This window comes from Heteronotia binoei, chromosome 2 (assembly GCF_032191835.1).
Source record: "Heteronotia binoei isolate CCM8104 ecotype False Entrance Well chromosome 2, APGP_CSIRO_Hbin_v1, whole genome shotgun sequence".
Taxonomy (NCBI): domain Eukaryota; kingdom Metazoa; phylum Chordata; class Lepidosauria; order Squamata; family Gekkonidae; genus Heteronotia; species Heteronotia binoei.
In genome coordinates, this window is record NC_083224.1 from 104,932,065 (window position 1) to 104,948,391 (window position 16,327).

General features: G+C 44.5%; 1 protein-coding gene across 1 annotated transcript in view; it reads right to left on the minus strand.

Moving 5' to 3' along the window:
• TRABD2B (TraB domain containing 2B) overlaps positions 1-16,327 on the minus strand; it is an 835,032-nt gene that overhangs the window by 235,293 nt on the left and 583,412 nt on the right. Inside the window, exon 4 of the mRNA XM_060231786.1 lies at positions 12,293-12,467. Coding sequence (XP_060087769.1) covers positions 12,293-12,467 — 175 coding nt within the window. The remainder of the gene's footprint in view (positions 1-12,292; positions 12,468-16,327) is intronic.

Below are 16,327 nucleotides of genomic sequence, written 5' to 3' on the forward strand. Positions count from 1 at the left end.
CTCCTCCCTGGTGGCCGGTCAGCTCCTTCCATGTTGGTCGGCTGTGGGGTCTAGTGTGGCCACCGCCAAATCCTTTGGCCTCCTCAGGCTGTGTAGAGGTGAGTGGGGATGTCGCGGGCGGCCCCGGTGCCCGCTGGGGGGGTCCTTCGCTGGCGGGGCTCAACTGGGTGGTCGGCCAAGCTGGGAGTGACTGCGGCTGGGGGGGGCAGCTGCCCCCCCTTCCGGCCGAGTCCTGAGGCGGGACACTCCGTAAGTGATTATTACAACACTGCAGCATCATGTCAATATTTAAGGCCATTTTTAATAAAGGGGGGGAGTGCCATGACACCACCAATAATGACACTGGTGACAACAGTATTTTCTCTTGAAAATCATTATTTAAACCAGGGGTGTCAAACATATGGGCTGCGGGCTGGATCAGGCCAGCAGAGGACTCCAATCAGGCCCTCCAGCGACTGGCTGTCATCTGTTTCATTTTCCCTTGCCTGCTTATTTCCATCATCATTTTGCGTTTCTCCCCAGATAAGGCAGAGTAGCAAAGCAGGCTTTCCTTCTTCTCCTCCCTTTTCCCAAAGGGAGGAGGAGGGAGGAGCAGCCTCAGCCAATGAGGGAGGTTGGCTCTATAGCTCTGTTGGTTGATTAAGTTTGCCAAGCTCAATTAATCACTCTGCAAAGCTACTGAGACAAGCCTCTCTTCCTTTTGATGAATGGCTCCTCCCCCTCCTCCAGCCTGGGAAAGGAAAGAAAGAGCCAGAGCTTCCTTTGCCCAGTCCCCATCATCAGGAGAGCTACAAAGAATGCTTTTATAACTAGCAACGTTTTAGTGAAGGTATGAGCTTTTTGCCTTGCTACAGAGAGAAAGAGAGAGTTTTGTTGGGCTTGTAACTGGGTTCCCCTCCTCTTTTTCACTGTACTCATGCCCTCCGGTCTTTCTCAATAGGAAAGCATGTGAACTATTTAGAAGAAAAATATCAGCATTAGGCTGAGAGTGTGTTCCACCCAGGTTTACCCAGCAAATTTTCCTTAATTTTTCTTTCTCATTTTCCTTTGTTTGGGGGTCTTGAATTTAGACTTCCCAGATAGTAGGCTGACACTGACCACTGTACATGGCTGTCTCTCTGTTCTTGTAGGGGTTTTTTTTTTGGGGGGGGGGGTTGTATTTTTTTTTTAGTTGTAGTCATTTTTTGGGGGGAAATTATAGTTTTGTAGACAAGCACATGACCCTCAGTCTGTGCCATGGTGCCTTCACATGTTCTTGACTAGTATGTGAAGCAATGTCTGTACAAAAGCTCACAATGCCCAGCTGCTTCATGTTCCTCTGGGTCTTAAGCTCAAAGCATTGACCATGATATGTCTGTAATGAATGTCAATGAATCAAAAGTAGGTTTACAACTTACAGATGTGCACACCTGAACAGCACATATTCAAGACTGGTACAGCACAGACATTGTCTGCAGTTTTAGATGCAATAATTCATAGCAAGAGGTGACATTTATCAAATACTGTAAAACAAAATATTGCAAGCGGGCTAATATTTTAAGCATGTTTTATTTTAAGCAAAAAAACCAACAACCTTTAATTGTTTGTCTGTGCCCTTTATAAAGTTTATATGTCCACTACCTGGCATTACATTTTATGATACACATGGCTCGGCCCGACAAGGTCTCATATATGTCAAATCCAGCCCTCATAACAAATGAGTTCGACACCCCTGATTTAAACCATGTGTGAAAGAATATCAACTGACTCAACAACTGTAAAATGCACTAGGAGGGTAGATGTGCTGAAGAACCCTGCTCAAACCAATTCCATTTATCATGAATTGATTCCCAAGAAAATCACCATGCATAGCTACCTAGCTTTCAAATTATTTCAAAACACTTGTCAGAAAGTATGTAATAGCTCAGCCCTAGGATCTCTCCCCCCAGCCCCCGCCACAAACCAAATCTTCTGCCTAGACTTCAACTCTTAGGCTGAGCCCAAGCCTTAACTACCAGAGGAGAAATAAACTTGGCTAGATCTTGCTCACCTGACACTAGCCAGCAAGTAGGGCCTTTTACATATGGATAAAAATATGGAGCAGAGGTCCATCAGTGGCTATTACCTACAGTGTATTGTTCGAACTTTCTGTCTGGGGCAGTGATACTCTGTATTCTTGGTGCTTGAGGGGGGGGGGCAACAGTGGGAGGGGTTCTAGTGTCCTGGCCCCACTGATGGACCTCCTGATGGCACCTGGTTTTTTGGCCACTGTGCGACACAGTGTTGGACTGGATGGGTCATTGGCCTGATCCAACATGGCTTCTCTTATTTATGTATTTATTTTTCTATCCCATCCTCTCCGCAAGTGGACTCAGGGCAGCTAACAATAAACCAAAACACAATTTACATTTACAATTTGAAAACAGTAAAATTAACAATTAAAATGGATTACATAGTGCTGCTCAAATTGCAGTACAGGCAGGATCATAATTTTCTTTCATCTGACAGTGATCATAAAAATTCTTCACAAATGATGTTGCTCAGCTGTGTGGAGTGGCAGTCCTCTCCATATTAAAGGCCTGTTGAAATAATTCAGTTTTACAGGCCCTGCGGAATTGGGAAAGATCCCACAGGGCCCTTATGGCCCCTGGGAGGGCATTCCACATCATTGGTGCTGCCACTGAGAAGGCCCTAGTCTGTGTAGAGCACAGTCTGGCCTCCCTTGGTCTGGGACAGATAATATTATTATTTATTACACTTAATGAATCGCCCTATCCCAGCCAGCATGAGGCTCAAGGCGATGTACAACAGTAAAAAATACATATATATGAAATCAATTACAGTAAAAAATTACAAACCCTGATGGCATCTTTAAAGTGCTCAGTCAGAACATCACATCAGGGGTGGGGGGATCCCCCCAAGAGGGGGTGGAGAGGAAAAGGTGCCAGCACAGCAACCATTACTGTCCTTATGCAAAGGCTTGGTGGAACATCTCTGCCTTACAGGCCCTGCAAAACTATAAAAGATCCCGCAGGGCCCTGATGTCTTCCGGCAGAGCATTCCACCAAGTTGGGGCCATGACTGAAAAAGCCCTGGCCCTTGTTGAGGACAGCCGGGCCTCTTTCAGGCCAGAAATCACCAGCAGATTTCAACTACTGGAGCGCAACGCCCTTTCAGGGACACAGTGGAGGAGGCGGTCCCATAGATACATCAGTCCCAGACCACTCAAGGTCTTAAAGGTCATGACCAAAACCTTGAATCTAACCCAGTACTCAACCGGCAACCAGTGTAGCTGGCGCAGCACGGATAGAATATGGACCGTCGGTGATGTTTTTGTCAGGACTCACACTGCCGCATTCTGAACCCGTTGGAGCTTCTGGATCAGACTCAAGGGTAGGCTAGTATAGAGCAAGTTACAGTAGTCTAGTCTGGAGGTGACCGTTGCATGGATTACTGTGGCTAGGTCCAAGCAAGATTGGAGGGGAACTAGCTGCCGAGCTTGACGAAAATGAAAAACAGATTTGTGTTCCTGAACACAGTGCTCTCTGGGGAGCACTTATATTCTTATACTTCCTCCCCCCAAACTTTTTGTTAAAGTGTAGCTGGTAAGGATGTCATTGTATTGTTTTGAAGATGCAGGATGAAAGAAGCTTCAACAAAGCCTATATGGCTTGTTTCTTTTGAAAACTGGCATATGGCGTGTTGTACAGAAGAAGAAAGGACAATTAGGAATCTGTAGAGTTTTTAAAGCAAAATGGGGTCTGACAGCTAGATTCTGAATAAATCTAAACTAATTCAGTTATGTGCTATTTATAGAAGGCTAGCAGATCATATCAGCCTTTGCTATTATTTTTCTAATGAAGTTTGTGTATTTTTCCTCCAATCTTTACTGTTTCTTTTAGTTGCTTTTGAGATCTTTAATTAGCAATTTCCCTAGCATAAGACAACATGCCTCCCATCAAGCAATTCTTTAGAAACTGTAGTATATGCTTTGCCCCTCCCCAGCAGAAGAAAGAGACAGACACAAGGTTTGGGTTAACTAGTGGGTCACTTTTATTAAACTATCAACACAAACCAAGTGGCAAGGGCCAACCTAACAATGTGGGATAAGTCAAGCAGGGGTTGCCCCCAACCCCTCCCTGCCACACCTTGAGTGAATCACCCTGCCCTGGATATGAGCCATCCTTGGTGTGACTAGCATCCAGCCAGCCTGAGCATCAGGTTACTGCCCAGGAGCTCCTGACTCCCAAGCCACACAACTTAATAAGAGGACCAACTGGGTGGTCCCGTAGGCAGTCTGCATTCCCAGCCCTACAGATCCCTTTTCCCAAAAGTAAGTCACCATTGTAGTCACCATTTCACTTGTCATTCTAACAGACTATCATACCAAGTGACCAACCTATTTAACCAACCTCATCCCATCCAGTTCTCCAGCTTCCCTGCGAGGAGTGTAGGGTAGGCAAAAAAACCCAAAAACCTACAAGGCAAATCAGTGAGGGGCAAAAAATTCCTACTGGTCCTGAGGGGTGATTACCCAAAGCCTACACTGCATACAGGGTGGGGAGGGTGGACCACACGTGTGGTAAAGACTAGAAGAGTGGAGGCAGAGCTGGGTTTATAAACCAGCCAGCTCCATCCTCATCTACTGCATCATGCAGCAGGCTGCACACGTCTCTTTCTCATTTTCTGGGAGTAGTTTCCAGCCATGGCCCCTGTGGCCAGGCTAGTCAAATTAATGATACTTGATTTAGTTCCACTTATTTGCACTGAATGCGGATCGGAAATGAACATATACGGTGAAATTACTGCATTTATAATTTCTCAGTGCTTTAGCTAAAGTTCTAGAAGAAAATACTTAATGAAGTGGAGATTGCTATCTTTGCAGGTGGTATACTCAATGAATTGTGAGGAAAAAAACCCTTACAGAACATCGTAATCACCAACTTGGTTGCCAAAGTACCTGGAGAAGTAACTCACACATGTCTGGCCAGAGAGTGTGAGCAAACCTATACAGGGGTAAAAGGGACTTATGTAGTACAAGCAGCCATAATGCTACAAAGGCACTCAAAACCGGTACAAGAGTGCCCACCAGGAGAACGGATGGCTTCCTGTCGTTTCCACATGACGTCCATCCCAGCCATGGGGCGGAGGAGACTGCGCCGCCAGGAGCTATCCAGGTGAATGGTTTTGAAGCACTGACCATGGAATCCACCAGGGAGGGCTAACACCACATGCAGCCATCTTCCCACCAGGCCTGACTCCACTCCAGCGAAGCAGATGGCTCACGTACTCGCCAGATGTCACCTGTGCCTGCAAGCAATCTACCCACCCCAGGAGTGGTTAACTGTCCAACCGCCACTGTCTTTGTTTTACAGAACTTAAGACAAAGACGGGTGCCAAGGAGAAGACAGAAGAAGAGGAAGACCATCTTCAGCCTTAACCAAGTTCCTTTGTGTAGATGAAGATGAAGAAGATATTGGATTTATATCCCGCCCTCCACTCCGAAGAGTCTCAGAGCGGCTCACAATCTCCTTTTACCTTCCTCCCCCACAACAAACACCCTGTGAGGTGGGTGGGGCTGGAGAGGGCACTCACAGCAGCTGCCCTTTCAAGGACAACCTCTGCCAGAGCTATGGCTGACCCAAAGCCATGCTAGCAGGTGCAAGTGGAGGAGTGGGGAATCAAATCCGGTTCTCCCAGATAAGAGTCTGCACACTTAACCACTACACCAAACTGGCTCTCCGGGTGTAAACCGGGTGTTACCTAGGCCATGATTTGGCTCTCTATTGTCACCCTTTTAGATAAGTCTAATAGTCCTAAGTATCTCCCCACCCAGTAATCTCCTCTATTCTTTTTCCCAACTGTCATTTTGGAGCCTTACCCTGGTCCATTTCAACCTGAAAGTTCACTCAAGTATCCAGGATCCAAGCAAGTCCATTGGTCAGGAATGGGCACCCAATTAGGCACCACCAATGAACTTTCTATTGGTTGTCGCAGTAGTCCAGCCCTTAAGGTCACTGCGAAACCTCCCCTTTTTGGGAGGTCATGCATCAGCTGACCACCTTCCTCCTCCCTTGTACCTCCCATCCCCTAAGGGCTCAAGAGAGTCCTTATAATCTGTGGACTAGCTACCCACAGGTGTGTTTCTATCAGTATCCCAATTCTGCTACATAGATCCATCCCCGGTTCCTGATCAGTTTCGGGTCCCTTCTCCCACTTCCTCGCTCATCGCCATTGGAGCCTTCCTTGAAGACTACGATAGGTAAATATCACCCTGTTTGTCTACCTATGTGTTCCCCTATCTCTCTATCTATTTTTCTTAGGACTGTATGTGTGATCTTATCAGTATTTTATCTTGTATGGAAGCCTATATTTTTCTTAATAAATTTTAATTGTTTTACTTAATTAGAGTCCCCAATATTTTTAAGCATTAATTTCTAGATGTGGAATCCTGTATACACAGGTAAAAGATCCTGATTAAGCCAGGTGCCCACCTGACAATTCTTCAACCTCGTTTTGAGGGCATTTTGGTGGAGAAAGCATTGGGCAACCCTGACTGTGTGAATGCATGAGAGTCAACACGCATGTCTTCACACAGCCAGACGTGGGATTACACCATCCAGAAAGTCTTGCTAGCTAGGCTGTTGTGTGAATGAATGAGTGATTCTTGACTTGTGTGAACGGCTCTAGAGAGCATTTCTATATTGTGGGTTGGGCTGCTCCTGCTCTATCATTCTATCTCCAGCCGCACCTAGAGACCCAGAACCCTTGCAAAAGGACTGAGCCTGGCTAGAACATAAGGGGGGAGTCTCATGAAGTCCGGCCATCATCCCGAGGCCTTTCTGAACGCATCTGTCCGGAGAGGGAATGTCAGGATAGGTCAGGACTGTTTAAGATCAGATAGAGAACTCTTCCCCTTTTTCTCTTTACTTGGAGCATAGTGCACACACACACACACACACACACTGTACACACATCCACACACGTAGAAGTCCGTACAGCTGGGCAGATAACGGATCAGCTCTGGGCAGCACATAAATTAAGTCCTTACAACTGTGTAGGAAAGGACGAGTTTAAGGCACTCATATAAGTCCTGAGGATCCACCTTGCATGTGCAAGCGTCCTCAACATAGGGCAGTGAGAAAAGTCCAGGAGGAGACCCAACAGGTGTTGGCTCCCCAGGCACCAAGCAAAGTCCTAGGCTAGTCACGGTTGTCTTCCTAGGCACCAAAATTCCCAGGGTCCACAATTAGCTACCGCAAGTGACCTTAGTATCGGGCAAAAAGTCCTAGAACAGAAATCGCTGGTAGGCATCAGCACTCCACTAGGCAAACAGGGAACGTAATAAAAGCAGCTAACCCACGAGTTACCATGTCGTTCCTTTCTAAGGATGAACAGGAGCTTCCTAAGCTAGAGAAGTGGCTTGTGAAGAAGGGACACAACCCTTGGAAGTTGGGATCTTTCACAAACTCTGACCCCCTCCAATTCTTTCGGGACACGTTCCAGGACCACTGTGTTAACAAGAAGATCAGCTCAGGGAAGAGAGATCTCTGCATTGTGGGGGTTGTTCATAGCCTTGCAGGACAGCTCGGCTATGATTAGGCAGCTAAGGGAACAAGTAAAGCAGCAAGAACAGGAAAAAGAACAACTGCTTCACGGAAATGAAGTATATATCAGGGAGATTATGGAAGAAAATAATAACCTAGAGTATGAACTTCAGCATACAAGGGAAAGGGTGGACGAGCTTAAGCTTGACAAACGCACCCTAACCTTGGCGCAACAAGACACTCTACCAGCCCTAAGAAAGGCTCAAACCCAAGTAGCAACACTTGAGCAAGAATTAGAGGAAAGTCAGGCACAAGTCAGTAAGCTGCAATACACTGCCGAATACCTATCCGAGAAAAACTGGAAGGTGAAAGAAGCGGTCAGTCACGAGGCTTGTCAGAGAGAAATCTCTATGCTTAAGAAAAAGTTAGAGGTAAAGAAAACCATGATAGCAACTATTTCAGCCCCTGCCCTCTGTGACTTTTCATCAGATGAGGAGAGCAAGGATGAAGAGGTTGTAAATCAGAGTAAAATAAGCCCAGCCCCTGTCCGTCCCGTGGTTACTAAAAAGACCACCACCAGGGCACAGGATGGATCAGAGACCATCCAAATAGTAAGGGAGACTAGAGAATGGTGAGTGGAGAATATTAAATTGGCACATCAGTTCCTTGGCCCATACACCCGAGACACTTCCATTATGTGGATGGCGCAAACCCGTAAGGAATACCCGGGGATATCTATCAAGGAATTGAATCAGGTCCTGAAAATGGCCACCACTGGTCCGGATCAGAAAAAGATAATCCAGGCGATACAGCGCAGACGCGCTGACGTCCTCACCACTCTAGAATGGATGGCTGAGGTAATATTCTACACGTGGGATGGAGATACCATAAGGCACATCTACTACTACAATGTGCAGAGCCCAGATGAGGCCCCTGCTGCATATTTAACCAGGAAGAAATTCCTAGCAGCAGCAGCAGCTAAAGTAGTATTACCCAAAGACAGTGGGGAACCAGATTATGAGAATCAAGATTTCATATCTGATGTGATCACAGGTCTCAATATACCCACCTTGGAGTTGTTAGGCATAGCAGCCATGAGAAAAACCACCTGGAAAGATCTAGAGGCTAATCTCTACCAAGTTGACAAATTTATGTTTAAAAAGAGTTGAATGAAAGCTGACTATGCAAGAAGGGAAATCTTTCATGAAGACTACACAGCTAAATGATTATGAGAAGGAGATAGAAAGGTTCAGGGCTGAGAAACATGAGTACCTAAAAGACAAAAAAAATCTAACCCACACTCTCCAGGAGGTCAAATGCAGACTGGAGAATGATTTAAAGCATGCCCAAGTCTCTGAACAGAAAGTTGCTGTTTTAGAAACACAGCTCACTCAAGCACAATATAAGAATAGCAGAGGGAGGCACCCTGCTTACTGGAATCAAGAACAAGATGGGCATGGAGAAGAAAGCGAGAACCGGAAGTTCCAAAACAATGACCTTGGTTCCAGCTCTTCTTGCCATCCCCAGCTTACCCCAAGGGCTCCCCTCCACAGGCGGGCTTATGCTCCTAGGCAGACACAGTCAGCCTTAGAGCAACCCTGTCCTCACTCAGCCCGGCGGACCCCTCGAGACAAAGTCAGAATGGCAGCTTGGTCCCAGCTTAGAGCCACTGGAGCAGACATGAGGCAGTTTGATAAGCAGCCCACACATGTGCTACTTACTGCCCTTTCAAATGCCATGAAGCAACCAGGGCACATGGCTCCCAAAGCCACAGGGTTTGCAGAAAATGGACATAGCTTCCCCAAAGCTACTGCTTGGGAAAATATTCCCCCAAAAGGAAAAGTGGGGAAACTTACAAATCCTACTCATGAAAAGGATTCAGAAATCCAGCAGCTTGCTAAGAAAAACCAGGAATTTCAGCAAAAGTTAGAAGCTAGTATTAAAGAAAAGGAAACTGCCAGTCTCCTTCAAAATGTTCTGGAGTCTTGCAGGGCCACAGAGAGGAGAATGGAAATTCTGGAAGTGCTTGATAAGAGGAAATATGGTGGGGCAAACCCAGCTGTGCAGCCCCAGACTTCTTTCCCCCATGAAAATGAGAAAACAGTCCCTGTTTCAGTTCTCTTACCCCAGAATCATGAAGGAAATGTGGTCTCCAAGCCTATACAGAGTTCCACACTCATGGCACAAGGTATTCCTTTTAGCAAGGACTTGCTCCAGACACTCCTACATGAGCAAGCCTCGGTCCTTTTTGCCAGAAATTTTCTGTCCTTAGCTCATCCCATTTGGAGAATTTGAAAGCCACAATTCTGTGGAACTTCAGAGAATGGTAGTCCCACATGGGCAGGCAAAGGTTCCTTTGTCTCTGAACCTCCCCTCCCACCCAAAGGAAAATCTAACTTGTAGACTTGAATGTCTCTTAAAACAGAGAGACCTGGCTTTGTAAGGTTTAAAGGTAACAAAGACATCTTTTCCTTTGACTAAATAAGGAAACATAAAAGCAATGATTTGGACTACAATTAGACAAGGCCAGTTCTCCAGGTGAGGCCTGGAGATCTCCTGGAATCCCAGCAAGGGTTCCAGCCTGCAGAGTCAGTTTTCTCTGCAGGGTAATGGGAGTTTGATGTAATATATTTAGTTTAACCCTTTCACATACCTAATAGGCACATGGAAGAAGATCCTCTTCAAACCCCAGTATAAGAAGCTTATCAAGGGGGGGGGGGGGGGGAGAAGAAGAAAAGAAGACTCAAGGTTAAGATAGGGAATAGGAAACCAATGTATTGGATTAGTTATAGGGAAATAGCATAAATTTCACTTGTAACTATGAATTCTAATGTTATTGTGTGCTTCTTTAACCAATTGATATCATAATTGTTTGTTTTACCAATCAACTCTGATTATCTATATGGCTTAAATAGCAGCAATGATTTTATGAATTCACCCTTTTATATCATTGCTTGTAGCCTTGTGTTTTAAAATACTGTATGCCAAACAATGTTGCCAATGTCTGTTGCCTCCGCATCGTAGTATTTGAGGAAGTAGCCTTTGGCCCATTGGATACTGTATTTTTCAAATTGATTTTTGAGTGTTTTAGACTAGTGGCTCCAACTTTTAGATAGGAGGTACACCCCGGTTGATACTTGGCTCCCCGTGGATACGTCGCCTGTCAAGATCAGCTGTGGACTTTTTGTTTGCTGTGTTATTCAAGACCTTGTATCCAGTTGGTGACGTAGATCTTGAGGGGGGGGGGGATTGTGAGGAAAAACCCCCTTACAGAACATCGTAATCACCAACTTGGTTGCCAAAGTACCTGGAGAAGTAACTCACACACGTCTGGCCAGAGAGTGTGAGCAAACCTATCCAGGGGTAAAAGGGACTTATGTAGTACAAGCAGCCATAATGCTACAAAGGCACTCAAAACCAGTACAAGAGTGCCCACCAGGGGAACGGATTGCTTTCCGTCGTTTCCGCATGACGTCCATCCCAGCCATGGGGCGGAGGAGACTGCACCACCAGGAGCTATCCAGGCGAATGGTTTTGAAGCGCTGACCATGGAATCCACCGTGGAGGGCTAACACCACATGCAGCCATCTTCCCTCCAGGCCTGACTCCACTCCAGCGAAGTGGACGGCTCACATACTCGCCAGATTTCACCTGTGCCTGCAAGCAATCTACCCACCCCAGGAGTGGTTAACTGTCCAACCGCCATTGTCTTTGTTTAACAGAACGCAAGAATCCTGTATACACAGGTAAAAGATCCTGATTAAGCCAGGTGCCCACCTGACAATTCCCCAACCTCGTTTTGAGGGCATTTTGGCTTACAGATAATCCAAGTTTGATTGGTATTTATTCTGTTATTTGGAGTCTGTTTGCTGGGATCTTCCGCATGCAAAGTAAGTGCTGTATCACTAAGCTAAGGCCACTCTTCAGTACAATGTAATACTGCCCTTCCTTAGGATTGCTGACAATATGTGATTAATAATCTAAAACAGTTCATTGACAGTGAAATCCTGATGATACTGTCCTGGGAGTAAAGTAGAATTTTGAGTAGACTTTAAGATTGCATCTCTTAGGTTAAGTATTATGATGTTAGATATTACATTTTATTTTTTTGTATTTAGTAATTTATCATAAAGTTTTAGGATCAGATGAGATAATAATAAACAGCAGCAACAAGAAAAAACTTTTTCACTTTCTCGTGAAAGGCTACGTTGATGAACTAGATTCAGTCTTTACAGTATGAATACAGTATAACTATACAGTAGAAATATAATAGTAAGGGATCAAACCCCAGAAAACTATTTTTTTACTGGAGGTCTTTAAAAAGTGATAAAGATTTAAGCATTGCTTAAGTCACATTAAAGTTAACATGGAAATATAACAGCGTCTTCATTATTGCCATTCACAAAAATTTTTGTTTTTATCATACAGTTGAGTTTCTTTAATGATTCTCAATATTTCCAATATGTTGATAAGGCCATAAAATGTCCTGATGTGTTTTCTAAGAGATTATTCCATTTACAGCAAAGGAGAAAACATCAGAGGAACATATGTTGGCACTTAAACTATTAAACTGTATAAGTGCCAAGATTTGTTTCTCCCCCAACACTTTAGGGCAGATGTTGTACAATGTAATAATCCTGACTGTGGAAGTACATCAACAGGAAAATAGCTGCTAATGCAAAAATCCTTTCTATCATTTGCTTGTATAATGGAAGCCTGCTTAGCACTGACTAGAGGGTGCTGAAGCCAAGGTGGTCATATCCTACCTGCTCCAAAGGCAAAGAAGAAACTTTTGTCAGCATTCTCTTTTAAAAGGGCCATCACTCTTTTCCCCATTCTCTCATTCCTCTTGTAGATGAGTTCCTGTCGCAAATAGCTGTCAATCTCTTGAGCTGTGACTTGCTCGTGTGGAGGAAGGGTTGTATTGATGAAGTTAGGGAGCTGAAATGAAAAGAAGAAATGTCAGGCACAGGCTGTGCAAAAGAAAGGTAAAACATGGTGATTTACCAGCTGCAAATAACATCATTCTGGTTGACTGGAAGGAGAGAGACCCTTTTCTATAGATGTGTGTATTTTTTCCCCCATTTTCAGTTCCTTTTTGTTTTAACAGTTGTGTTTGCTTTTGTTTTACTCCTTATTGCATTTGTTCATTATTAGGTTTGCCTTCATTTTCATTGACTTCTGTCAGGGAAGCAAAAGAAGATGGAAAGGAAGGCATGGCTCCAATCCCCAATCCTTCCTTTCCTTTCTGCTCTTCCTAGGCAAAAACAGCACAAACATATGCCAAATAGGTGGCCACTAGTCTACCAAAGGTGTTGAGGCTGGCAGAATATGAGTAGATGCATACCCTACTTCTCCATTTTGCATGCACATATTCACACAACCTTACTCTTAATTTTTGAGTCCAAGTTCCCCAACTTGTAATTGCAACCAGCAATAAGGGCCTTGGTCTCAATGTCAACCAAGAGCTTTATTGAGAAGAAGCAGGGGTGGAGGAGAGGACACAAGTGAGGCTTCAGAAAAATCTAGAGAATATGGAGGGGTGGCTCGAAGAACACACACAAACATAAGAACATAAGAGAAGCAATGTTGGATCAGGCCATCCAGTCCAGTCCAACACTCTGTGTCACACAGTGGCCAAAAACAAAAACAAACAAAAAACCCCAAGTGCCATCAGGAGGTTCACAAGTGGGGCTAGAAGCCCTTCCACTTTGCCCCCCCCCCGCCCAAGCACCAAGAATATAGAGCATCACTGCCCCAGAAAGAGTTCCAACAATACGCTGTGGCTAATAGCCACTAATGGACCTCTGCTCCATATGTTTATCCAATTCCCTCTTGAAGCTGGCTATGCTTGTAGCCACCACCTCCTCCTGTGGCAGTGAATTCCACATGTTAATCACCCTTTGGGTGTACTTCCTTTTATCCATTCTAACCCGACTGCTCAGCAATTTCATTAAATGCCCACGAGTTCTTGTATTGTGAGAAAGGGAGAAAAGGACTTCTTTCTCTACTTTCTCCATCCCATGCATAATCTTGTAAATCTCTATCATGTCACGCCGCAATTGATGTTTCTCCATGCTAAAGAGCCCCAAGTGTTTTAACCTTTCTTCATAGGGAAAGTGTTCCAAACCTTTAATCTTTCAAGTTGCCCTTTTCTGGACTTTTTCCAGTGCTATAATATCTTTTTTGAGGTGCGGTGACCAGAATTGTACAGAGTATTCCAAACGAGACCGAACCATCGATTCATATGGGGCATTATGATACTGATTGATTTGTTTTCAATTCACTTCCTAATAATTCCCAGCATGGCGTTGGCCTTTTTTTTTTTTTTTGCAATCGCACACTGTCTTGACATTTTCAGTGAGTTATCTACCACGACCTCAAGATCTCTCTCTTGGTCAGTCTCTGCCAGTTCACACCCCATCAACTTGTATTTATAGCTTGTATTTTCAGCCTCAATGTGCATTACTTTGCACTTGGCCACACTGAATCTCATCTGCCACACTGACGCCCTCTCACCCAGCCTCGACAGATCCCTTTGGAGTGCTTCACAATCCTCTCTGGTTCTCACCACCCTGAACAATTTAGTGTCGTCTGCAAACTTAGCCACTTCACTGCTTACTCCCAACTCCAAATAATTAATGAACAAGTTAAAGAGCATGGGACCCAGTACTGAGCCCTGTGGCACCCCACTGCTTACCGTCTTCCACTGCGAAAATTGCCCATTTTTACTCACTCTCTGCTTCCTATTAATTAGCCAGTTTTTGATCTATAAGAGGACTTGTAGTTTTACTCCATGACTCTCGAGCTTACTAAGGAACCCTTGATGAGGAACTTTATCAAAAGCTTTCTGGAAGTCAAGGTAAACAACATCTATTGGGTCCCCTTTGTCCACATGTTTCTTCACCCCCTCAAAGAACTCTAACAGGTTAGTGAGACAAGATCTTCCCTTACAGAACCCATGCTGAGTCTTCCTCAATAACTTGTGTTCATTAATGTGCCTACTCATTCTGTCTTTGAGAATGGTTTCTACCAACTTTCCCGGTATTGAAGTCAGACTGACTGGCCTGTAATTTCCCAGATCTCCTCTGGAACCCTTTTTAAAGATGGGGGTGACATTTGCTACCTTCCAGTCCTCAGGAACAGAGGCAGATTTCAATGAAAGATTAAATATTTTTGTCAGGAGATCCACAAGTTCAACTTTGAATTCTTTCAGAACTCTTGGATGTATGCCATCTGTACCTGGTGACTTATTAGTTTTTAATTTGTCTATCAGTTGTAGGAACTCCTCTCTTGTCACCTCAATCTGACTCAGGTCTTTCAACAACTCTTCCAAAATTAGCGGTTCTGGAGTGGGCAAACACTTCTCATCTTCCACACTGAAGACGGAGGCAAAAAATGCATTCAGCTCAGCCATTTCCCTATCCTCCTTCAGTAATCCTTTTACCCCTTGGCCATCCAAGGGCCCCACTACCTCCCTTGCCGGTTTCCTGCTTCTAATATATTTGAAGAAATGTTTATTGTTGGTCTTTATGTTTTTGGCATTATGGTCCTTATAGTCCCTTTTTGCCTGCCTGATCACAGTCTTGTATTTGATTTGCCACAGCCTTGCAGGCTTTTTCTTATACCCGTTTGCGCCTTTCCTAACTTGTGGTATATATTTTATCTGAGCTTCTAGGATTGTAGTTTTAAATACCCTCCAAGCTTCCCCAAGGGTTTTGACTGTATTTACCTTTCCTTTCAGTTTCCTCTTCACATGCCTCCTCATCTCAGAGAAGTTACCCCTTTTAAAGTTAAAACTTTTTAGTCACTGCTCCCAAGTGGTGCAATCACTTTTACATTTCTCACCAGGTCTTGGGCATTACTTAGGACCAAATCCAGAATCGCCCCACCCCTGGTAGGTTCTGTGACCATCTGCTCCATAGCACAGTCATTGAGAGCGTCTAGAAAATCTCTTTCTCCCGAACAGAACACATATTGACCCAATCAATCTGCAGGTGGTTAAAATCACCTATCCTGACACAGTTTTTACATTTAGCCACTATCTTTAATCCTTCCAACACATTATAATTGTCCTCTATTTTTTAATTGTTGGGTGATAACAATTGTTGGGTGATAACAAACTCCTATAGTTAAATTTCCTTTTGGGCCCACTATTTCAACCCAAAGCATTTCTAGAAGGGAATCTAATTCTCTGACCTCAGTCTTACTGGACTGTATGCCCTCTTTGACATAGAGAGCCACCCCACCTCCAACCCTTCCCTCCCTATCCTTCCAATATAATTTATATCCAGGAATCACCGTGTCCCACTGATTTTCCTCATTCCACCAAGTTTCTGAAATTCCCACAATATCTATGTTTACCCCCAAGACTAAGAATTCCAACTTCCCGATTTTACTTCGAACACTTCTAGCATTTGTATATAAACATCTATAATTTCCCAGACAAGTTAGGCCCACAACCTTCCTCCTGCTGCCTCGAGACATTGGCAGACAGTCCATACTGTTTGTCACCATCTCAATGGACTACTCTGATCCATTACCCGGTAGAAAAATAACAGCTAACCCTTCATCTCTTTGAGATGAGTCCTCCTGTACCTGAGACATTTCATCTCCTGTCGGCTTTCCCCCAAGATTTAGTTTAAAAACTGCTCTGCCACCTTTTTGATTTTAAGCGTGGTTCCTTCTGGGGACACGTGGAGACTGTCTCTTTTGTACAGCTCCTGCTTGTTCCAGAAAGCATTCCAGTGCCTAACAAACTTAAACCCTTCCTCCTACACTGTCGTCTCATCCACACATTG